Raw genomic sequence first — 25,099 nt, 5'->3', positions numbered from 1 at the left:
TGGAGAAGTCTGGAGTGACCGTGGGTGGGGTTGTCCCACCCTTGCGAAGAGATGGATATGAACCTCTCCTATGACTTAACATTGATCACCATTGGGGACAGCAAGACCGCCCCCTTCTGGAAATGGCCATGGCGGCTTTAGCGCAAGCCAAAGGACATCTCTCCATCCACCTTCCATCTCCAAAGGCTAGAGAAATTCGGTAGCGAAGGCTCTGGATTATATCCTTTGTATTGATCACATTAATATAGTTTCGGGCCTCACGGTGTAACAAATCATTGTGTTCGTGGATCTTTGGTTAGACTTGCAGGGCGTCACTCTAAATGGAGATATCGTAGGTACTGTTGTGTGGAAAAACATGGCTTCAGGCGAAGACACCACCTCTTCGTCTTACTTGGCACAACTAGACAACGCTAACACGGGCGCCGCACTCGTGAACCCAGTTTTTTTTTCGAAAAGGGGGGACACCCCGGCCTCTGCATCGGAACGATGCATACGGCCACATATATAAATAAAAAAGAGGTTCAACAAGGTCTTAATGTCTCAAAGCAAAATAGACAACGGCGAGCTCACACAGAGCCACAACGCCAATAACAAAAGACCCAAAAGCCACAACCGGCTGGCATAACAAAAGATAGAAAAACTAATTGCCTATCCTATTACATGACCGCCATCCAAACCGGTTGAAGATATCCCGCGCTACCATCTCCCATCGGACAGATCCAGTAACCAAACGCTCCCTGGCCTCCTTCGGAGTGAGTGAGGACCACATACGGATGAACGCAGTAGCCCGGAATAAAACCTGCAAAAAATGAATAGTTGTTTTTCTGTTAAAAGCCAAATCATTCCTGCAGTTCTAAATTGCCCATAACAACGCGCATACTCCTACACGAATGTGTCTAGCTGTTTCAGACTCTTTCCCAACAAGCCACGTTGCAAATAACGTACCGACCGAATTCGGAGGAGTAATGTTAAAGGCAATTTGCACTGTGCGCCACAAGACTCTCGCCAACGGGCAGTCAAAAAAGAGGTGCTTGATATTCTCGTCCCGATCACAGAAACTACACCTAGTAGATCCTGTCTAGTTGCGCTTAATCAAATTATCCTTTGTTAAAATTACTTGTTTATGCACAAACCACATAAACACTTTAATCTTCAAAGGGACTTTGACTTTCCTAACGTGTATGGAACTTGGAATAACACTAGAATTGATGACATCGATATACATCGACTTGACTGTGAAGTCTCCCGACCTAGTAAGCTTCCAGCGCAACTGATCTGGCTGATGAGTTAGCTGAACCTCCATCAGTCTACTCACCGGATGAAGCCATGTTTCCCATCGGTTACCAACAAGAACCCTCCGAAATTGCAAATTAAGAGGGACAGACTGCATAATCGTTGCAACGAGAGCATCACGACGCCGAACAATACGATACAGGGACGGATACTGGAGCGCCAAAGGCGTATCACCAAGCCACATATCCTCCCAGAAGCGAGTGGTATTACCATCACCGACAATAAACTTTGTTCTATGAAAGAAGGCAGCTTTGACTCTCATAAGCCCCTTCCGGAACGGCGAGTCAGTTGGTCGCACTGTCACCTGGGACAAAGTTTTGGACTGCAGATACTTACTACGGAGAATCTGCGCCCAGGTTGCGTCGGTCTCAACTGACAACTTAAAAAGCCACTTACTGAGGAGACATCTGTTCTTGACTTCAAGATTCTCAATACCAAGGCCCCCCTGGTCCTTTGGTCGACAGGTGATATCCCACTTGGCGAGACGGTATTTTCTCTTTAGTTCGTCACTTTGCCAGAAAAATCGGGACCGATAGAAGTCCAGTCTTTTCCTGACTCCAACTGGGACTTCAAAGAAGGATAAGAGAAACATTGGCATACTCGTGAACCCAGCTATGCAAGAGAGAACTAGGGACCGTCGCCCATCTCTAGTTCAAGTGTAGATACACAATATGCATCTGGGTTGATATTCTTAGATGGCTTGGGCTTCAACACGTGAGCATTGACGACTAGAGAAACTTCAAAGCAGTAAAAGATTTGTGGCAGTCCGTTATAAATGTCAATGGAAACACTCCAAAGGGGGCAGCTTCTCTTATATATGGCGCTTACATCATGGACGATTTGTTGAGAGAGAAATGCTCGGCATTTTAGAAATATTTCAATGCTAGGCACCGTGATCAGAGAGATAAAAAGGGAGGCCATGTTATGGGGGAGGGCAGGGGCTAAACATCTAGGATCTTTGATGCCGCAAGAGTAATTCTGTAAGCCCGGCTACCTGGTCGCATTTCTGTTTATAAACTCTTTATTAATTAATGCGAGGAGGCAAAGCTTTTGCATCCATTTCAAAACAATAGTGTTCATCATAGTCCTCATCATGTGTCTTCATAAGAATTCAGCTAATCATTTAGGGATGTGGGTCTGATGTCGACCATGTGCTCACCATGAATGCTTGAGAGGACTGAGAAAAAGTGGAACTTGTCTTTGTAATAGGAAGTACAACGCGGACACATGGTTATGTCCTGGAATGTCTTGTGGTAGAGGTTTGCTTTACTATCCAGTTGGTCCAAGTGCAACAGCCACCGAAGTAAGGAACTCTGTTAGGGCCAACTGACCCCGCAGACATTTGGTTGTGTCTTGTAGCGTTTTGTAGCAGAGGTCTGCTTCAATGTTCCACCAGTCAAAGTGCAGAAGGCATCCCAACAAATAGACTTTGTTAGGGACAACAAAGCCCATTGTGATCTACAGCAAAGCAAATCTTGGAAGTGCGTGTGCGCTCGATTCCAAAGCGTGCAAGAGCAGGATAACTGGAACCATCGGTCTAACATCAGCGATACGATCACGGAAATCGTGGAACTCCGCTACCACTAGGTGTGTACCTCAAACATCTTGTTTAGCCACTACCCCTGATGTCTCATATTCCTAGGTTTTGTCATATATTTTCCATTGTTCTCTAACACTTCTTTACCTATTTGATGAAATAATTTAGTTGGTGCTGCTAACACATTGAAACATAGTAAGGCTAGCTTGTATATTCAAGATGAAGTGGTACATATGAGTAGAGATCTTTGTTCATGTAAGTGAAGGTTTCTGTGGTATATATAAGAAAAGCTTTATGCACACACGTAGAGGTTGGTGGTTTAGTACTCCTTAATTTTCAAATTATTCTCCATGTGCAATTTTTGCAGCATACAGTTCAGAAACTGAATGAGCCACTAACTAGATGACTAAAAATAATGAAGAGGTTGATAAATAAATGCTACCCAAAACCATTATGGTTGATGATTATTTGTTTTCCTTAGTTGGAACTAAAGTGTGTTGTTAAGGACACGAACTCGAAACCAATTCCTCTCCGCCAAAGAATCATTACTACCATAATGGACTGTATGAGCCACTAAACCATATGACGGTGGCTCACATCAATTCGTTACTACCACCAAAGAATCAAATGGAATTAGTAGGTGGAGCACACTCACGGGACCTACATACACATATGGACCCACAAAAACGCACAAAGTTGATCCTTTATGCACACAGTCATCTTTGAAAGTTCCTGATAATTTCATAAAAAAATCGATGGTGTGAACTCAAGGTTGAAATTTTAAATACGAAAGTTTATGAAGAGCATTTGTACAAGTGTGTGAGACCTGAATGACTCTCGTTAAATTTTAAATAGTTCTGCGAAAATTTAATGGTGTCAACACAAGATTAAAATTTTAAGTACCAACATTTTACAAAAGCATGCACACGACATAGCTATATGATTTGGTCCGCCAATAAGCTTAGTGTTTTTCTCGATATGGTGCGTTTACCCTGGCCTCTCCATACACAGCCATATATTATTAAGTCAGAGTATCAAGGATCCATAGTATCTTACATAAATCAAAAAGAAAAAGAGCTCAAAGCTTGAAACTGTCAGGAGCTCAAAGTGGCTTCTACTATGTGGAAAGTGTTGGACAAAATCTAGTTGATTCTAGGCAATATTTTATTTGTGAACACAAGGTTCAAATTCTAAACAATGGAATTCTATATTATGAATAACTTCCATTTTCATGTGGCATCCAAATATAAATATTGGAAATGGAATATTTTAGAAATCAAATTCAATTCTAACAGATACATAGTAGATAAAGATTATGGGGCACTGATAATGTAGCTTAAACAGAACTAGTACAATAAAGATATGTAAAACACAACTAAAATTTACAATAACCAAAGACCTGCATATATCTGTCATAGTAGAATTGCATGTCAAATTTAAAATATAGCTCAAATTCTTAGACAAGCACATCTTGAGAGCAATGACATCGAGCTTCTCATTTTGTCACTTCATCACCCTCCTCTTCACATTGCTCCCTTTATCTTCATAGTCCTCACCATCAACCTATGTCGCGTTGTTCAGCAGCTCCCTCTCCCTCCTCCTTTCCCTGCCCTCTAGTCATCTTCACCCATCAAACAGCGGACGATGCATAAGGGATGGTGGGCAAAACCTCCAAGGTGACAAGGAGCTTCCACCACTCGGGTCCCATGATCTGGGAAAGAACAACAAGGCAAATTTTGTGGAATATTTTATGGTGGATCAATGCTCATGTAGATAGAGGTATAGAGCATATAATTTGCATTTCAAATATGATGATGCACAATTTTGTTCCATGTAAAAATTCTCTACATTTCAGGAAGTCCATAGAAAAATGTGTTAATATCTACAACATCAAACATTTCAGGAGTGGCCTCTCAAAATGATTCTACCACACAGGTGAATCACGCTGAAGTAAAGGTACCCAAAGACCCCGCCAGATGAACCCTAATAAAAGGTCGATCAACAGAAAGGAAGCTTCTACACCTTGCACTGATCAAGATCAACCTGGTCACTCTGGTCCTAAGTCACCCAGAACGTGCAAATGTTTCTGATGTCTCCTATTCCCATCTATTCTTGCATCTTTCTCTCACGCTCTCTTTTATCCATTTATTTTTACTACCACCTATTTGGTGCAGTAAGTTAATCCTACCAAGGCCCTCCCTTTGATCTGTTTATAATACTACCACCTATTTGATGCGGTAAGTTAGTTCTACCAACACTACTCCTCGGATCTATTTATGTGCCTACCACCTTTTAGATGCAGTAAGTTAGTGCAACCAACTCGCTAAAATGGCATGGGACAGCGGAGCTATTCTGTTGCAGACGTATTGGTATATATCATGACAGAACCTTTTCCCCTTGAGTGAAGGTTGGTGTGGTATATATGTAAGAAAAGCATTGTGCACACATTTAGATGTTGGTGGTGCAGTAGTCTTCACTTTATAACTATTTTGCATATATGTGGTGCACAGTTTTCACAACATACCACATATCAGCTAGCCATTAAACAAATGACTGAAAGAATGGCACATGGATCTAAAAAAAGTAGCTACCACTACCACAAAACCATCTTTGTTGATGTTTACTTATTATGCTAGATTGGTAATAAAGTGTGCCATTGTGGAGATAGAGTTAGAGAAGGGCATCAGAGAGTGTTCAAAGAATTAAGGCAGTGTTTGCAGAATTAAATTTGGAAACAAGAACGAATAAAAACTAGAATTCCTAGAATGAAAACTAACTCAAGAATTGAACATGCATACTCAATCTCGGCTGTGAGAAAATGCTAGAAGATAAGTGCAAGAGTTGTGCAATTTTGCGGACGGGGGAACAAAGGCTGATGAAATATTAATAAAAAATGAAAGGCTGACTGGAAAAAAAATGATTGCAGCTTGCAAACTGAAGAATGAACTAACTTACTCAAACTGAAGAAAAAGTGGGCAAGTAGCAGAAATGGCTAGTTTCGTTTGTGTTCACGGCTTCGTGCCTGGGCGCAACTGCTGCCTAGTGTAGAGTTGAACCTTGGAAAATTATTGCCTCGTCAGGCAGCCTAGTCTAAAAGTTGTTTGGTGCCTGCCGTGGCTGGGAGAGTTATTAGGAAGTGCAGTTTCTGTATTTACGACCCAGGCAGCCTCCAGGCATTCGACTCCTTAGGCCTAGACCAGGCTAAACACATCCCTGGCTTCTCTAACCAGGCTCATCACTTCGATGCTATTTCACGCCAGGCCACCCCAGGCTTTGTGAGGACAGCAACCAAACGACTTCAAGGATTTTCCATGCACGCTCCAGGCCAGGCTAGATATCACAAGGACATGAACCAGACCAGCTCAAATCTTTCTTTCTCCTAGTAGAAAAAACCTTTCTGAAAAAAGTAGAAAAAACCCTGAACCTTTTCTCGCACATTCTTGCTTCCTCATGATCCATGATACCAGCAGATGTGGTAAGAATGATCCGTCCAAAATCAAGCCCTCAGGAGACACTCCTGAAAGTTTGACAACACATAGGTTACAGGCTTGTTTTCTACAGACTAACCAGCTGAGGTGAGGGGACCAGCATTGCAGTCCAGGACTCGATCTCCAAGGTCCAAGCGTGGACTGATGACACCACACTTGTTCAATCTTCCATTCAGCTTCAAAACTGTCATACCAGACATGTGATCATCAACATATTCAAATTCACCAATTAATGTATCTTGCACTCAGAAAAATGCATCATTAGTTTCTATGGACACAGGTGCAACATAGTTTTACAACTTTCTATCATTTTTTGCACTTCTCAGCACTGTACATGCTCGTAATAGCATCCCACCATTTTTGCTGCAAAGTGTGATAAACGACATAGGACTGCATGAACATCTTGAAATGCCTTACACCTCAAAATGGGCCTATCAATCCAGAGAATCAATGGATTAATACTAGGCACATGAATAAATGTTATAGATGTCTATATTTTTACCATATAAACTTAAACAGGTTTTACTTAAGACAAGATTAGGTGAGTACTTCTTTCGTATAATATACTAATGGGAACATTGGCTTCACAAACAAGAAAAGAAAAAACAGATTGTTCAATACTGTTGATAGCCTGGCACCAAGAAAACAATGAAACCATCCATGCTTCTCACGGTTAAACTATTGTAGCATATGACGATTGTTTCTTGCTTTGCTTCTATATATGGTGGTACCACCATAGTTTGTATAGGTACCACCACAGTTTGTACTCCTTTGTAGTAGAGGTCTGCTTCAATGCTTACCCCATCAAAGTGCAGCAGGCATCCTAAGAAACGGACTTTGTTAGGGACAGGATAACTGGAACCATCAGTCTATCTAGCATCAGCAATACGATCACGGATGACACAGAGGTTCCATTTAGCTTAGTCTGGTCCCAAGTCAGCTAGTTCAGCCACTGCTCCTGATGTCTCATATTCCTAGGTTTTCTCATATGTTTTCCACTCTTCTCTAACACTCCCTTTACCTATTTAATGAAATAAATTAGTTGATGCTGCCAACACATTAAAATATAGAAGGCAAGCTAGTCTATTGAACACGAAGTGGTACATATCAGAAGTTATCCTTGTTCACGTAAGTGAAGGTTTCTGTGGTATATATAGGAAAACATTGTGCACACAAGTAGAGGTTAAGAGGTTGGTGGTTGGTAGGAGCTAGGATCCTACCTGGTCTAAGGCGTAGGTTGTACGGGAAGGGGAGGGTTGACGGAGATGCGATCGCGGCTGCCGGCGGCGGGGCGCCGTGGCGCGATAAAGAAGAGGCGGCGGCGGCGCAAGAGGCGGCTAGGGTTAGGTCTCCCGGCTCCCTTTGGGAAGACGAGCAAATAATGATTGCTTCTTACTTGATTAGACTGATACATCTCATCTCCTTATATAGAGAGGTTTACTTGACTCCTAAGCAAACGATCCTAATAACGATAAGATAATTGGGCTAAGCCCCTAATAATGATAAGATAACTTGGGTCACAACTCACTGGGCTAAGCCCCTAATATGCCGGTCATAACACTTCTCCCGCCTGTACAAACAGCTCATCCTCGAGCTGTAAGGTGGGGAAGCGCTTGCTGAACTCCCCGAGGTGATCAACCAGTGTCAAACACCTTCGCGACAGCTGGGGCGGCGAGGTCGGCGGCGACGGCGTCCACTAGAATGTAGTCTGAAGCCTCCAGGTAGAAGAGTCGTGAGCAGACGTGGCCAGGCGTGTAGGGCTCGTCGCAGTTGAAGCACAACCCTTGACGGTGCCGCTCGAGTAGCTCGGCCGAGGTGAGCCGGCGGAACGGGCGTGCCGCGGTCGCGGCGAGGGGTGCCGTGGAAGCCTGAGCAGGCCGAGCCTACGCGGGAACATCCGGCCAGGGTAGCGACCCGGCGGCCCGGGACGGTGATTCCTGCTGGATGGCCACCGCGTGGCCACTACTAGGGAAAACCTTATACAGAGAATCTTAGCAGAAGCGTGGTTTAAAAACAGACGCTACTGCTAATTAGCAGTAGCGAGCTTCCGCAAACAGCGCTACTAATATCTAAGTAGCAGTAGCGCTCTAGGTGAAACGAGCGCTACTACTATAATTGCCACGGTGTTGCCTCCAGGCTAGATATAGTAGTAGCGCCCTTCCGAGGGACGCGCTACTGCTAAAGTACTTAGTAGCAGCGTTTTTCTTCAAAACTCGCTGCTGTTAAGTATCACCGCAACTAATTAAGTTTAGTCCCATACTGCTAAGCGAACAAGGTATTTACCACCTTAAATATGTTAGTTCTCAACCTATCTCGAGCACTTGGTCTTCATTGAACTATATGTGTATGATTTATGGCTGCAATATGAATCCTCGCCTGTACCTATACAGGTACAGTGAGGATCCATGTTGACTATTTAGATTCTACACAAAAAGATCAATGATGACCAATGTATATTTTTGATGTTTTTACATTGCTTAGACTTATAGCGTTTTTTCAGGATAAAGCGTTACTGATATTGTGATAAACAAAAGAAATAACTGCTTCCATTAGCAGTAGCGTTTTTCTCTAAAACGCGCTATAGATAAGTTAGCTATAGCGCGTTTTCCTTATGAGCGCTACTGCTAGTTCGACTTAACCACCCTCCGGCTCAAAATTTCGCAAAGTCCTCCTCCCCCCCCCCCTGTTCCCCTACTCCTGTTGCCGCCGCCCGAGCCTGAGCCTGCCCTCACCACCGCCGCCCGAGCCCGCCCTCAACCTCACCGCCGCCGCTCTCGACCACACTGTTGCCGCCCTCGACCTCACTGCCGCCGCCCTCGACCTCACTGCCGCCGCCCGAGCCCCGCCCAGGACCGCCGCCTCCCGATCCCGAGCCCGCCCTCGCCGCCCCTACCTCCGTCGCCGAGCACCTCCCCGCCACCGTCTCTCCCCTCTCTGTAAGCCCCCCACCCCCTCTCTCTTTGCTTAGTTAGTACATGATTTTAGTAGTAGTAGATGTTAATTTAGGGTTCATAGATAATGGTTTTTAGTAGTAGTAGATATTAATTAGTAGTAGTGATGGTAAACTAGTTGTATAATTAGCAGTAGTAGATGTTAATTAGTAGTAGATGTTAATTAGTAGTAGTAGATGTACTAGTTTCTTTCTATTTATAGTAAGTTTATATTTAGTAAGAACGAGTTGAATTAATAGAACTAGTTTAGTTTTAGTTGAACTAGTTTAGTTTTAGTTGAACTAGTTTAGTTTTAGTTGAACTAGTTTAGTAAGTAAATTAATAAACTAGTTGAATTAATAGAACTAATGTATTTTTAGTAAGAAAATTAAAATAACTAGTTGAACTACTTTATTTTTAGAAAGAACTAGTTTTTTTCTATTTATAGTAAGTTTATATTTAGTAAGAACTAGTTGAATTAATAGAACTAGTTGAACATGTCATATTTGTTGATATTTTTTAGTTTAAGTAATTATTCGGAATGTATTGGTGATAACTTATAGGGTTTTTGCTTTTGCAGAAATCAAGGAGCCCCTCCATCATCCCCGCCGTCGTCCCCGTCACCGACCCCCTCCGATCTCGAGGTGAGACCAGGCAAATCTTCATGTCAATATGAGTCCTATAAGATATATATGATGTAGATAAAAACTTCAGGCGCTCGAGTTTCAGGCGCTTGTTTTGCCGGAGTGCCCGATCATGTTTTGGTTACACCTCCGAGTGGCCTATGTTTTGCCGGAGTGTTGATTAATTTCTGTTCCGGCAAATTTCAGGCGCTCGATATGTCCTTTTTTAGCAAAGTTCATGCCGGATTTTTCCATGAATTCTGGCATGACTTGTGCTACAATATGTAGGAAATATCGAGTGGCCTGGATTTTCTCGAAAAATAATGATCTAATTTAGGTTTTTTAGTACATATATTTAACTGTACAAGTTTAATCTTTGAATTATGAACGTAGGAAATGTCGTACTCGGACGATGACAGTCTCCCGGGGGAGTGCAGCTGGTGCCACGACGATCGAGGTATGTGCGACAGGTTCGTTGAGCTGAATGAAGATCAGCGCTTCAGCATTAAGCTCGAGGAGACCTTCGATGTTGAAACGGTACGCAACAACGACAAGTGTTTTTTCATAATTAAGCATGACTTCAACTATTTCAACGTCTAATTTTCATCTTTTACAATTAGACTAGCTTATCCCATGCCATGCAAGACGCTATGTCTTGAAGAGGATGGGTTTTGAAGACCATGAAAATTTTGAAACAAAGAAAATACACCTAAGGACCCATCATGATATCGATTTTGAAGTAAATCTGTACAATTCTCAGAGCGTAACCCATTTTGTTTGCCAAAATTGGGAAGCACTTTGCAAAATGTATGGTTTTTATGAGGGTATGATTGTCACCATGGATCTTGGTAATCCTGATATCGAGCAAGACAATATGGACATTTGGGTCCTTGTTGATACGCTTCCGATTCTACCGCAATGTGAGTTTCTCAAATATAGTTAGTAACTAATTTATATTGTTTATTTCAAAATAGTTGACAGCTTATTTCCATTGACAGCTTATTTTGAATATTCAAAGAATGTGCAGAAGATGGTAGACAAAACCCACTACAATGATGGCTCCGAATTAACTTATAAGGAGAAAAGTCATTTGATTGCTTATTGTACTTTTCTTGAGAATTACAATACCTATTATTGAACTCCTCCAAATTATGGTGAATACGTGCCACTAGTGCAAGTGTTGAACCACGGTAACTTCTATGGAGATACCCTGGTAAGATTTTTTACTATTACGACATCCGTGCATCTTTTGCATACTTCTAAAACTAGTACATCATTGCTAACTACAAAGTTATTACTATGTTTTTCAACAGGAAATCCCGATGGATTGTGTGCCTCATCTGATGTATCAGAATGGTCGCCTTGCAGTTATGAACATACAACCAGGTCAATCTAAGGAGCTCACCTGTGCATATCGGATTTCTAAAACTGGTGAACACATGCTAATCAAAGAATGGAAAAAATGTTTGGACATTCGCAAGGAGGTTCTTGGAAGTAACATTAAGCGAAAGGCAAGAATTGGAGACAGGATAATCTCCATTCTCCATAATGGAGAGTCAGGGGCTATCTTGTTTTTTGCTATTTTACCTTAGAGAATATAGTAGGTCCTAAGAGAATGTAGTAGGTCCTATGAGGTAAAATATGTTTATTATGTGATACAATGTGTTAGAGTTGATGATGAGGAGTACTTGTGATTACGACTAGTGACCAATTTGGTATGTGATGTCTCATTGATGAAAATGATGATCTTGAGGAGGTGTTATATGACAATGATGTATTATGATGATAAGTTGTTAATGATATGATGATGATGATGATGATGATATTTATTATATCATTGGGTGAAAGAACCGCGGATTAGTTTTAAGTGGATGTCCATCCACTTGAAACTAGTCCACGGTTCTTTCACCCCGTGATGTAATAACTCATTATGATGTAAAAACAATTTCTAAATTCCTGTTGTATGAAAACTTGTGTAAAGGTGTACGAATACAACATGAAATAAAATACGAAATAGTAGTAGCAGCGCGGGGAGGGAGAAGCGCTACTACTAATTACCAGTAGCGCCCCTCCGGGAAGTCGCTACTACTAAGTCGATTTAGCAGTAGCGTGGGAGGAGGCACGCTACTGCTATACGTTAGCTGTAGCGCCTTATTAGTAGCGCATCGCCCTGCGCTACTGATAGGCCTAAAGCCCGCGCTGCTGCTAGGCTTTTCCCTAGTAGTGGGCGCTCGAACGCGCGGGCGTAGTACATGGCCGTCTGGAGATCCTAGGGTCCACGAAGCTCCACGTCCACACGGATGTGGTTCGGAAGTCCACCGACGAAGAGGTCGGCCCGCTGCTGCGCCGTTACGCCCGACGCATGGCATGCCAGGGCCTGGAAACGGTCGGCGAAGTCCTGAACCGTGGAGGTAAAGGGAAGGCGGCCTAGCTCTGCCAGGCGGCTCCCGCGGATCGGTGGCCCAAAACGAAGGAGGCAGAGCTCGCGGAAGCGCTCCCAAGGAGGCATGCTGCCCTCGTCCTGCTCGAGGGCGTAGTACCAGGTCTGTGCCGTGCCGCGGAGGTGGTAAGAGGCAAGCCAGGTACGCTCCGAGGCGAGGTGCGCTGCCCACGAAAGAACTGCTCGCACTGGTTGAGCCAGTTGAGGGGATCCTCCGTGCCGTCATAAGTGGCGAAGTCCAGTTTGGCAAACCGCAGCGGTATCTGAGTCGGAGCGACGTGGCCGACTGGCTCGGAGGTGCGAAGCAGCGAGGATTGGGGCACCCGTCAGCATGGTCGCGGTCCGTGGAGTGCCCCGCCGAGCCGGAGGGATCGCCGAACTGCAGAGTGGGTGTCGGCGTGTCTCCAGCCGACGTGTAGACGGGTGGCGGCGATGATCCGGTCAGCTAGGCCAGTATGGGGGACGGTGACGGCGGGAAGCGCACTTGCTGGATCGGTACGCCTCCCTACGTGGGTGACCCGGGCCCCGTGCTGGGCGGGGGCGGGGCCGACAGCTGTGGCGGTACGGACCCGGGTGGCGTGGGGGCGCAGCGAGGGCCGGGGCCGGCCACTGTGGCCATTGAGGCGCGGCAGCGGGCAGCGGCGGGGCCGGCAGCTGCGGCTGCCCGGACCCAGGAGGCATCGAGGGCGCGGCGATCACTGAAGCCGGCCACTGCGGCCAGTGGGGGGCGACGGCGGGCGGCGGCTGACCGGGCCAGTGGTGGTGTAGAGGCCCGATCGGCGCTGTGGTGGCCGCGTACCAGGGCAGGGCGGTTGGCCCGGTCACGGCGATCGGCTGCAAGGGCGGTGACTGCCCGTAGGGCCCGGCCAGGTAGAGGCGTATGCCCTGGACGGCGGTGACGAGGTCGTTGAGAATCCCGTTCATCTCCGCCGGCGAGTAGATGGCGACGGGCGGCGCGGTGGAGGGCGGCGGCGTCTGGCCGGTGGAGGCACCGGCGGTGGAGTCCAGCGGCGCGGTGGGGAGAGCCAGCGGCGCGGTGGTGACGGGCAGCGGCACGGTGGTGACGGGCAGCGGCCGATTGGGTGGGGGTGCAGACATGATCGGAACCGAGCTACCTGATACCAAATTGGTAGGAGCTAGGATCCTACTTGGTCTAGGGCGTAGGTTGTACGGGAAGGGGGAGGGTTGACGGAGATGCGATTGCGGCTGCCGGCGGCGGGGCGCCGTGGCGCGATGAAGAAGAGGCGGCGCAAGAGGTGGCTAGGGTTAGGTCTCCCGGCTCCCTTTGGGAAGCCGATCAAATAATGATTGCTTCTTGCTTGATTAGATTGATACATCTTCTCTCCTTATATAGAGAGGTTTACTTGACTTCTAAGAAAATGACCCTAATAACGATAAGATAATTGGGCTAAGCCCCTAATAGTGATAAGATAACTTGGGCTACAACTCATTGGGCTAAGCCTCTAATATGCCGGTCATAACAGTGATCTAGTACTCTGGACTTCTAAATTATTCTCCACATGCAATTTTTTGCAGCACACAATTCATGAACTGGATTAGCCACTGTTGAATTTTTTTGCAGCATACTCAGTGGGGTTTTATCACTTATGCCACTAGTTGCATCTCACTACTTAGTTTTGCCTCAAAAGTTACAACTGCGCAAAAATTGTTATCATTCCGTAAGGTGCTTGCTCAAAAATGCCATTTGATATCTAAAAAATGCCATCGTTGCATTAGATATTTCCTCAAAAATGCCATTAGACACCGTTATTTTCAGGTCAAACCCGTTGACCAGGTTATATGACCAAAATACCCCTAGACCCACATGCCAGCTTTCTCTATCTCACAATGACAAGTGTGAGCCCCACTTGTCAGGAGTAAGCAAGCGGATAATTCTAGAGGAAAATAAGAACATTGTTGGGATCAAGTGAGACCCACACTTTATCGTACTGATATAGAGGAATAGCTGACATGTTGGTCTATGGATATTTTGATCATTATAACATGGTAAACGGACTTTGAGCTAACAGTAATGGTGTTTAGTGGCATTTTTTAGCAAGCGCCTAACGGACCGATGACATTTTTTAGCAATTTAAAAATCCTAATGACAAAACTGAGCAGTGGGACACAACTAGTGGCATAAATGATAAAAACTCATTTTGTTAATGAATTCCATCTGTACACGTATATTTGATCCACTTGCATGAATTAATATGCCAATAAGATAAAAGTTTCTCGTCGACACCTGAACGACACTCGTTAAATTTTAAATAGATCTTTGAAAATTAAATAGTGTAAACACAAGACTAAAATTTGAAGTACCAACGTTTTACAAAGGCATGCACACGACATAGCTACTCCCTCCGTTCGGAAATACTTCTCGGATCCAAAGTATCCAACAAGTATTTCCAGATGGAGGGAGTATATTTTGGCCCGCCAATAAGCTGAAAGTTTTTTTCTCGGAAAGGTGTGCTTAACCTCTGCGTACACAGCCATATATTATTATGTTCAGAATATCAAAGATCCAAAGTATCTTACACAAATCAAAAGGAAGAAGAGCTCAAAGCTTGAAACGGTGAGGAGCTCAAAGTGGCTTCTGCTATGTGGAAAATATTGGTCAAAATTTAGTTGATTCTAGGCAATATTTTATTTGTGAACACAAGGTTCAAATTCTAAACAATGGAATTCCATATTATGAATAACTTACATTGGAGATGTGATATTTTATAAATCAATTTCAATTCTAACAGATACGCAGGTAGATAAAGATTATGGGGCGCTAATAATATAGCTTAATCAGAACTACTAAAATAAAGATATGTACAACACAACTAAAATTTACAATAACCAAATACCTGCATATTTCAGTCATAGTGGAATTGCATGTCAAATTTAATACATAGCTCGGAAATTCATAGACAAGCACATCTTGAGAGCAATGACATGGAGCTTCTCGTTTTCTCCCCTCGTCACCCTCCTCTTCACATTGCTCGCTTTCTCTTCATTGTCCTCACCATCAACCTATGCCACATTGTTCAGCGCCTCCCTCTCCCTCCTTTCGCTGCCTCTAGTCATCTTCTCCCATCAAACAGCGGCCGATGCATAAGGGATGGTGGGCAAAACCTCGAAGGCAACAAGGAGCTTCCACCACTCAGGTCCCATGATCTGAGAAAGAAAAAACAAGGCAAAATGGGTGGCCTATGGCAGATCAATGCTCATGTAGATAGAGCAGATATTTTGTATTTCAAATATGATGATGTACAATTTTGTCCTATGTCAAAATTCTCTACATTTCAAGAAGTCCATAGATAAACATGTTAATATCTACAACATCAATTATACTCCCTCCGTATCAAAATAAGTGTCAACTTTAAGGCTCGAGATATTGACATTTTTTTTCTATAGGCTTTTGCTCAAATTCAAACAAGTCTGACTTAAGACAAAACTAGAAATTCGAATAATTTTGTACAGAGAGAGTAGCAACGATCAGATGGAGCACCCCTCATCAAATGGGTAGATTGCATGCCACACCATGATGCTTAGAAGTGTCAGATTGCACATCACTCACACCATGATTGCACGATCAGATGGTGGCAACCGGTGGCGGTGCAGCATTGGATCGAACAGCTTGTAGTCGCCATGGAATGCGTCATGGATGCTGGAGACATCAAGAAGCTTGTGGGCGGCACAATGGGCAAATCGATGTCCTGCACAGCTGAAGCTCCTGCGCCTATGTGAGTGATGTCTTTTCAGAGTTGTCGCTGACACCGATCGGAGCACCTGCGGGATGTGCGGGGAGCAGCAGTGAGGTGGGCCAAATCACCAGTCAAGCCATAGAGCATGAAGGTCGCTGACAGATGGACTGTCGATGTCTTTTCAGAGTTGTCACTGCTGGCTACTTGGGCGTAGTCCAGAACACCATCCAACAACTAAGAGCAATACCTATCAGATGGCTAGTGGCAGCACTGGATTGGCCTCTCAAATGATTTTACCACGTGGGTGAATCGTGCTGAAGTGAAGGTACCCAAAGAACCGGCCAGATGAACCGTAATAAAAGGCCAATCAATAGAAAGGAAGCTTCTATATCTCCCACTGATCAAGATCAACCTGGTCACTCTGGTCCTAAGTCACCCAGAACGTGCAAATGTTTCTGATGTCTCCTATTTCCATCTATTCTTGCATCTCTCATTCTTCTCTCACGCTCTCTTTGATCCATTTATTTTACTACCACCTATTTGATGCAGTAAGTTAGACCTACCAAGGCCCTCCCTTTGATCTGTTTATAAGACTACCACCTATTTGATGCGGTAAGTTAGTTCTACCAACACTACCCCTCTGATCTAGTTATGTGCCTAGCACCTTTTTGATGCAGTAAGTTAGTGCAACCAACTCGCTGAAATGGCATGTGAGAGCGGAGCTATTCTGTTGCAGACGAATTGGTATATATCATGACAGAACCTTTTTCCCTTGAGTGAAGGTTGGTGTGGTATATATGTAAGAAAAGCATTGTGCACACATTTAGAAGTTGGTGGTGTAGTACTCTTCACTTTATAACTATTTTGCATATATGTGGTGCGCAGTTTTCACAACATACCACATATCAGCTAGCCACTAAACAAATGACTGAAAGAATGGCACATGGATCTAAAAAAAGTAGCTACCACTACTACAAAACCATCTTTGTTGATGTTTATTTATTACGCTAGATTGGTAATAAAATGTGCCGCCGAGGAGAGAGATTTAGAGAAAGGCATAAGAGAGTGTTCAAAGAATTAAGGCGGCGTGTAAAGAATTAAATTTGGAAACAAGAATTGATGAAAACTAAGAATTCCTAGAAGGAAAACTAACTCAAGAATTGAGCATGCATCCTCAATCTCGGCTGCCAGAAAATGCTAGAAGATAAGTACAAGAGTCGTGCAATTTTGCAGATTGGGGAACGAAGGCTGATGAAACATTAATAAAAAAATGAAAGACTGACTGGAAAAAAAAAATTGTAGCTTGCAAACTGAAGAATGAACAAACTTGCTCAAACTGAAGAAAAAAAATGATTGTAGCTCACAAACAGAAGAATGAACAAACTTATTAGAGACTTATATCGGACTGACTGAATGAAAGACCAAGCACATAACCCTTATCTCTGAATGATAACCCCTGACTCAACGCGGACAAGAAACACACTGCAGACTAAGCGTGGGAGGGGAGAGAGGGGAAGGGGAATGCGCACCGTTACCTGTCTCACCGGTGTGGACTACTGCTGCTGCCCCATGGCCTTCCCCACTTGCCATGCCTACTCCCTCCATCCCAGGACTCGGGCGAGGGCGAACTGACATGCGGCTGAGTCGATACAAAGTAAAAAGAAAATTAAAAAAGGTCACCAATCAGCCCCACCCTCCAAACCAGGTCAGGTTTGCCAGAAAAAAAACCCGAAAACGAACCACCCCGAACACCACAGACACAGACCAAGAAACAAAACGTGTACTGATAACTCAGCACACACGAGCTGAGATTCGGGCTGAGAATCGAACGGCTACAAAATTCGACTGAACCAATTTAAAAACAGCAAAAATGAATGTACTTCCCAAATTGACTGGCATATACTGTAATTAGATCAACTGGACAAATGGGTGCAAGTTTCCTTTTTTTCTTTTTCTTTGCAGGGAAAAAATGGACGCACGTTTCAGGAGCCAATGGTAGCAGACAGACCAATTGGGCCAACAACAGCAAATCTTTCTTTCTCCTAGTAGAAAAAACCCTTTCTCTCAAAAAAAAACAAAAAAAAAAACTGAACCTTCTCTCACACATTCTTTCCCCTAGCTTCATCATGATCCATTATACCAACAGATGCAGTAAGAATGATCCACGCAAAATCAAGCCCTCAGGAAACACTGTTGAAAGTTTGACAACACATCTCTCTTTGGAGTGGTGTGTGTGGGGTGTCTTGTGCCACTCAGCGGTTGTGATGGTTTTCACCTGGTTTTACATAATTAACTGGGCAATCTGGTTTTCGCCCGGCTTTCCCTAATTAACCAAACAACTCTTTTCTTCTTAATGAATGCAGGAATGCTGCCATCTAGAAAAAATGGGTTACTGGCTTGTTTTCTATAGACTAACCTGATGTAAGGGGAGCAGCCTTGCACTCCAGGACTCGATCTCCAAGGTCCAAGCGTGGACTGATGACACTACACTTGTTCAATCTTCCATTCAGCTTCACATCTGTCATACTAGACCTGTGATCATCGACATACTCAGATTCACCAACTAATGTATCCTGCACTCAGAAAAAGCATCATCAGTTTCTATGGACACAGGCGCAGCATAGTTTTACAACTTTCTATCAAGTAGGGTTGTGCATGAAGAACCATAAAGTATGACAACGAGGAACTGAATGACAACCTTCCATTGTGGCCTGCTCATCACTTCTCTCTTACCACGCTTCTCTGTACTGTACATGCTCTTAAGAGCATCCACCAGTTTGCTGCAAAGTGTGCTTAGACGACATAGGACTACATGAACATCTTGAAATACTGTACACCACAAAAAGGGCCTATCAATCCAGAGAATCAATGGATCAATACTAGGCACATGCATAAATATTGTAGATGTGTTTTTTTTCCTATAAACTTGGTCAAACTTAAACAGGTTTGACTTAGAGACAAGATTAAGTGAGTAGTTCTTTCACAACATATTGTCGGAAACATTTGCTTCACAAACAAGAAAAAAAAACAGATTGCTCGATGCTGCTGATAGCCTGACACCAAGAAAAAATTATGAAATCATCAATGCTCTCAGGATTAAACTGTGAAGCGTATGCATGATACGTTTATGGCTTTGCTTCTATATATGGAGGGACCACCACAGTTTGTACAGGTAATGGATCTACTGTACATCAAACAAACTGTGCAGCCTGAGCAAACGAAGGAAACTTCAACAACAGATGCCTATATTATCTGCTTGAACTTCTTCCATTTCAGAAGGATGAGCGAAAAAATATCCCAATTACAGAATTGTCTTATCCAGGCTTCCAGCATAGTTCCTGGTAACAATACAACAAACAGAATACGTTCAATCAGATCATGCTATATATCACAAGGCGGCAACCCATAATAGAAAAACAAAAAATGAATTATGAACAGGCACTGTGAGTAGTTTGCAAAACAAGAGACCTTGCCCAGTTGCTCCATAACTAATGGATGACCACATCATCAGAAACTAGGAAAAGTGGCGTCTGTACAGATGATCACACCATCAGAAATTAGGTTGGTCTTGGTGTACAGACCACGATTACAGACACCATGTTCCTGTTACAGAGCATGTTCAGTTTTCTGTCCATTGCAGTTAACATACTAGCTTCACACAGATGTTAAAGTTCAACTAAAGCATAAAAATGGCAGATAAGTTGTACCATGCAGATGACTGCAACTAAAACACCGTGGTTATGATCGGCGGGCTTAGATTTTGAGGAGCTGGAGCTACATATACTATGTCATGGCCAGATTCATCAACCGCACAGCATGAAAAAAGTGGAACAAGGCATGCGTCCTGCACACTTCAGATTCATCAACCACTCCAACCATCACTAATTCATCCATTTCGCTGATATGCTCAAAACCTCAGGCATCGCCCTATCACTGTTAAAAAGTGTAAATGCCCATGTTACTCGATCAAAATAAAACTGTATCCCAAATTTTATTCAGTCTTGGATTTCTTCCCAAATTTGACAATGCAAAATTATATATAGTTTTCTGTTTACATGTTAAGAACTGAAACTGCAAACAGTACGCGTTAAGCTTGATCTTCCTTATTTCATTCATTCCGGTTACAATTAAAGGCGGCAAAAAAAAATTCATTGAAATGAAGCACATAATTAGTCTATTTTGGAGTAGCCAGACAACTCCTTATACTATGCAAAAGAGAAACTTTCATGGAAGAAACAACACCAAGAGCCGACAGTATACAAAAGCAGTTGCCCAGGGCAGTATAATCCACTGAGTTGTAACAACTGATACAGCATTGTCAGGTCAAAACCTATTTACTAAAACATGACAGGAGGTAGAGGACCTACAGTTAGGTTGTGATTTAAAAAAAAAAGGTTAGATTGTGCACCTGAAAGAAGAAATTGCATATTCTGGTAGCCCCAGATTGTCCATGCAGCAACTGCTCAGGGCACTCCTGGATGTGATGTGAGTCAGACTACTCGGGTAATGGATAACATTGGAAACGGTGACCCTAAACATCAGGTGTTCAGCAGTATAGTATCTCGCTTGCTGGTCATCAGAGAAGTTCCTAAGAAAAGAGCTCTATATGTGCGCCAGTTCGGTTGCACCCCTTTCTTAATCATATCATTGTATATTCCCAAACCCTTCTCAAGTTCACCATTAACATTGCACCACCTTATCAAAATATTGTATGCTACAATGTCAGGCTTCAATCCCTTGTACAGCATTTCATTCCAAAGCTCAAACGCTTTATTTGTATCACCCTTCTTGCAGAGCTCATGTATTACTGTAGAATAGCTAATGCAATCAGGAAAAAGACCATTTTCAGTACACTTACTAATAAGGTCAATTGCTTCTTGAATCTGCCCAACCTTACATAACCCCTTGATCAATGTGTTAACTGTCACTATGTTAGCAAGAGAGCCTCGAAGCATGGCGAAATAAAGATCTTTAGCTTTCTCCAGTTTACCTTCAGTTGTAAAACAATCAAGAAAACAATTATAAGTATAATTGTTAGGAAGGAACTGACTGGATAACATTTCTTTACAGAGGACCTCTGCGCTGCTCAAATGCCCTGACTTGCAGAGGTTATTTACTAAAACTGTATATGTGACGGTATTTGGAAAGCAGCCATCAGCAATCATGTTATCCCAACAGTTTAAAGCTTGGACCATATTTCCTTCTTTTGAGTGCACATCAATCATGCATGTATGGAACACAGTGTCTAGCCTGACACTTCGTTCTGTCATCTCCCTCAATAACACGCATGATTTTTGTGTATCATGCTGTTTCAAGGCTGTATACACAATAATGGTAAAGCTGACAAGATCAAGATTGACTCCCTGCATTGCCATCTCATTCCAGACATGGTATGCTTCGGTCAACCTTCCTTCTCTGCACAATCCATGCATGAGCGTCGTTAGGCTAAATTTGTTCAGCGGGCAGTTGTTTTCTAGGTCAGCAACAAATTCCTTTGCTTTTGACGCTCCACTGGTCAAGCATAATCCACTTAACAATGGTCTATATGTGTAATTGTCAGGTGTGAGGCCCCTACCCACCATTTGATCATATAACTGGAATGCCTTTCTTATATTGCCTACCAGGCAATACCCTTCTATCATGACATTATAAGTTGCTTCATTTGGTACTAGGTTGCTGTTAATCATCTTATTAAACAACCGAGAAGCTTCATCCATCTTTTTATCCTTGCACAAACCATTGATAAGTGCTGTGAACGTATAAGTGTTCCATGCAACACCCTTCTCAGCCATCTCCTGGTGGATTGCCATGGCACTGGACAGATCCCCTTTTCTACAGAAACCAGCAATTAGTGGACAATATGAAGCTGCATTTGGTGTCACTCCAATGTCAGTCATCTCACTCAGGAACCCCATCGCCCTGTCTAAATCATCCTGTTTGCAGCAACCATTAATCAAGGAATTGTACGGATAAACTGTCACTCTGACACCCTTGTCCCTCATCCTATCGAACATGTCAAGTGCATCCTCCATCATCCCCCTTTTCGAAAGTGAATGTATCAATATAGGATAAGTCACCTCATTTGGCTCCAGACCCCTGTCTACCATCTCACTGAAAAGCCGATCTGCCTCGCAAAACATACCGCTCTTGCACAGGTTATCAAGCAATGCATTATATGCAAATATGTTGGGCACCATGCCCAACTCGCCCAACTGACAAGCTAAGCTGAAAGCCTCCTGAACCTTCCCCCTCTTTCGTAGCCCATCAAGCATAAATGAGCAATTGGCCTCTGACGGCACAAACCCCAGCCTGGCCATGTCATATGTCATTCTCAATGCCATTTCCAGCTCCTCCGCCCGGCAAAACCCATACACGAGCGTACGGTAAGTCACTTCATCAGCTTTGATTCCTCTGGCCACCATGCTGTTCTTTACCTCCACTGCCTCCTGAATGCGATGATTCCTGCACAATCCATAAATCAATACATTGTACGGCACCACGCTGACCTTGACCCCCTCATGATGCATCCTTGCCAGAAGCCCCTTGGCGCCGTCAAGATTTCTGGCCTCGCAGTAAGCCCGAATCCCAGCCGTGTAAACATGCTCATCAAGGCGAGCACCAGACTGAAGCATTTCATCGAACAGGGCACGGGCAAGGGTGAACTGACGAATCTTGACAAGGGAGAACAAAATGTGGGAAGCCGTGTACTGGTTCGGAGTGATGCCGGCGGCCAGGGACAGCTGAAGGACGGCGGCCGCGTCGCGGGCGCGGCGGAGGCGGAGGTAGGAGGAGGCGAGAAGCGAGGCGGCGGCGGCGGTGGCGCCAGGCGGGAAGGGGGAGAGGGAGGAGGCGTGGGAGAGGGAGGAGAAGGAGGTGGAGGCGGACGGGGAGGAGGACGCGAGGGAGAGCAGGAGGGAGGCGGCGTGCGGGGAGCGGGACGGCGAGGCGGGGGCGGAGATGAAGGAGAGCGCGAGGAGGGAGAGGCAGAGCGGGGAGACGAGGTGGGGAGGCAGGAGGAGGAGGAAGCGGCGGGAGAGGTCCGGGCGGGCGAGCGAGGCCGGGAGGAGGAGGAGCGCGGAGACGTGGGCCGGGGCGAGGCGGCTGCGGAGCAGCGGCGCCGCTAGCGCCGGCGGCCAGGCGGACGGCGCGGTGTGGTGGAGGAGGTCGGCGAGGAGCTTGACCATGCCGAAATGCGAGGTGGCGGGCGTGGGTTTGGGGTCTCCGGCCCGGTGCCGGGGTGATGGTGGAGGCATCGGGCCGGCGGTAAGGATCGCCGGAGTAGGTGACGGCCGGGTGGTCAGCTGGACGAGTGGGGGGCGACTGCAGTGGAATGAATCTGGGCTTCCAGATGAAAAATGAGAAGAAACCAAAATGAACCGCCCGATTAACGATAGACGATATCCGTATTTAATTCATTGATGCTTGGTTACATTGGTTTTTTTTAACACAGTACGGACACAGACGCCCATACATACGCATATACACTCATCCCATGAATACACGCACATCCTACCCCCTACCCTACCCCCTACGAGCACCTCCGAGAAACTAAACTTTGATGGGCAGAGGATACCACTGTCCTCCTAACCATTCAAACACAAATCGGTTCGCTTTGGTTACACTGATTTCGATGCATGTTAAAGTAGTATTTTTAATATTTTGGCTAATATACAACATAACACAAATCGGCGTTTAAATAACATCTTCAACATATAGAGGTTTCAGACTTTCACCACGAGCTACAGACTCACTAGCCATACTAAAAACATTTGTCAAATATACTTTTTGGTCCTCTCCACTTCTACCAGTTCCAGGTGCTTTTCAGTCAGCCGTGGCCCAAACAAAAAGGGGCTAAGACTTTAAATATCTTCAACTTTGTAAGATGTTGAATTATATTATTTTTCATAGCTATTCATCAATTTCATGATATTGTCTTCTAATCCCTGTCATGTTATGGTTATTCATTATTGATGAATGTTGTTCAACTTTTCAGTGCTGACAGTAACTTGTCCCATCCATTTGTTAGCTTCTAAATCTAATATATTACAACATACTATCTTTGTGTTAGCGTAGATACCTCACCACCCAGTGGAGCTTCTCTATTCAAAACGAATGTCTAAACTATCATTGCTTTTGTTGGATTCTTGTTTGGTTCAAAGGTAAAAGAAATCAAGTTGCCATGTTTGCATCTTATGAACCTGGACTTCTTCAAGAAAGGTCCCTAGTCCCGACGACATTCTCTGGGCGATTAATGGGATTGTTATTTCATTTGACAAAAACAAAAGAGAGAAAAATCAAGGGTGTACTACACCTAGATTTAGCCACATCTCTGGACTCTCCAAATTTTGTTGAGGACTCTCCACTCAAGATATATCATTGCTAAGCGGATGTCTCCGAACACACTTAGGATCACCTACTATCCTATGTAGACGACAAGAATACTCATATAAAATGGGATTTCAAAGCCATGTATGATAGGGTTTTCTATGGTAGTGTAAGCCACGTCCTAAGAAAGATCCATCCACCACTACTCCCGATGTCTCCTATTCCCATGAGTTCTCATATCTTCCAGGGTTTTTTCGTCCCTCGCTTTTAACTATTTATATGACTACCACCTATTTGATGAAAAATAAGGAAAAACGCTACCAATATGCCAAATAGAGTGAGACGGTGGAGCTATTCAGTTTCAGATAAAGTGCTGTATATATAAGATGAGAACAATTTCATGCAAGTAAAGTTTGGTGTACTATAGACAATGAAGCATTGTATACACAAGTGGAGGTTGGTGGGATAGTATTGTTTGACTTATAGCGGCTACATACGCACAGATGGACGCCCCCTCCCCCCCCCCCCCTCCCCGCGCGTGTGCGTCTTGCCAGAGTTCTTGGGGGAGAAAATGGCCTGCTAATATAGCACCACTCTCTCCTTGTGCCGCCTCCAATGGCCACGACAAGTACTATGCCTGGTGAGGTGGTCGACTAGGTGGCTCCTTTCAGCATGCCCTTCATTGACACATGCTTATGATGATTTCGGGGGAGGTGTGCAGCTTTCTCTGGCGGAGACCCTCACGGTTATGCAAATAGAACTTAATGA

The 25,099-nt window shown here is 44.2% G+C and overlaps 1 protein-coding gene across 7 annotated transcripts; it reads right to left on the bottom strand.

The window, feature by feature from the left end:
- Positions 1-15,003: 15,003 nt before the first annotated feature.
- LOC125545990 (putative pentatricopeptide repeat-containing protein At5g59900) lies at positions 15,004-23,381 on the bottom strand. Of its 7 annotated transcripts, none has more exons than XM_048710063.1 (7): positions 20,415-23,381; positions 19,714-19,939; positions 19,475-19,609; positions 18,705-19,344; positions 18,423-18,579; positions 17,542-17,645; positions 15,007-15,476 (listed from the first exon to the last, which is right to left on the bottom strand). In XM_048710063.1, the coding sequence occupies exon 1, from the start codon at positions 23,257-23,259 to the stop codon at positions 20,545-20,547; it is 2,715 nt and encodes a 904-aa protein (XP_048566020.1). In that variant the 5' UTR covers positions 23,260-23,381; the 3' UTR covers positions 15,007-15,476; positions 17,542-17,645; positions 18,423-18,579; positions 18,705-19,344; positions 19,475-19,609; positions 19,714-19,939; positions 20,415-20,544. The 7 variants fall into 7 exon arrangements, with proteins under 7 accessions (XP_048566025.1, XP_048566020.1, XP_048566022.1 ...); XM_048710065.1 differs by lacking the exon at positions 19,714-19,939 and adding an exon at positions 15,880-16,091; XM_048710062.1 differs by lacking the exon at positions 19,714-19,939 and having other exon boundaries at positions 15,017-15,476.
- Between the last annotated feature and the right edge of the window lie 1,718 nt (positions 23,382-25,099).

The sequence above is a fragment of the Triticum urartu genome, chromosome 3 (assembly GCF_003073215.2).
Source record: "Triticum urartu cultivar G1812 chromosome 3, Tu2.1, whole genome shotgun sequence".
NCBI lineage: Eukaryota > Viridiplantae > Streptophyta > Magnoliopsida > Poales > Poaceae > Triticum > Triticum urartu.
This window is presented reverse-complemented; position numbering and strand designations above follow the sequence as displayed.

Bases quoted from the DNA above. Each gene is read 5' to 3' on its own strand.
- LOC125545990 (XM_048710068.1), bottom strand. From the start codon at position 23,259: ATGCCTCCACCATCACCCCGGCACCGGGCCGGAGACCCCAAACCCACG.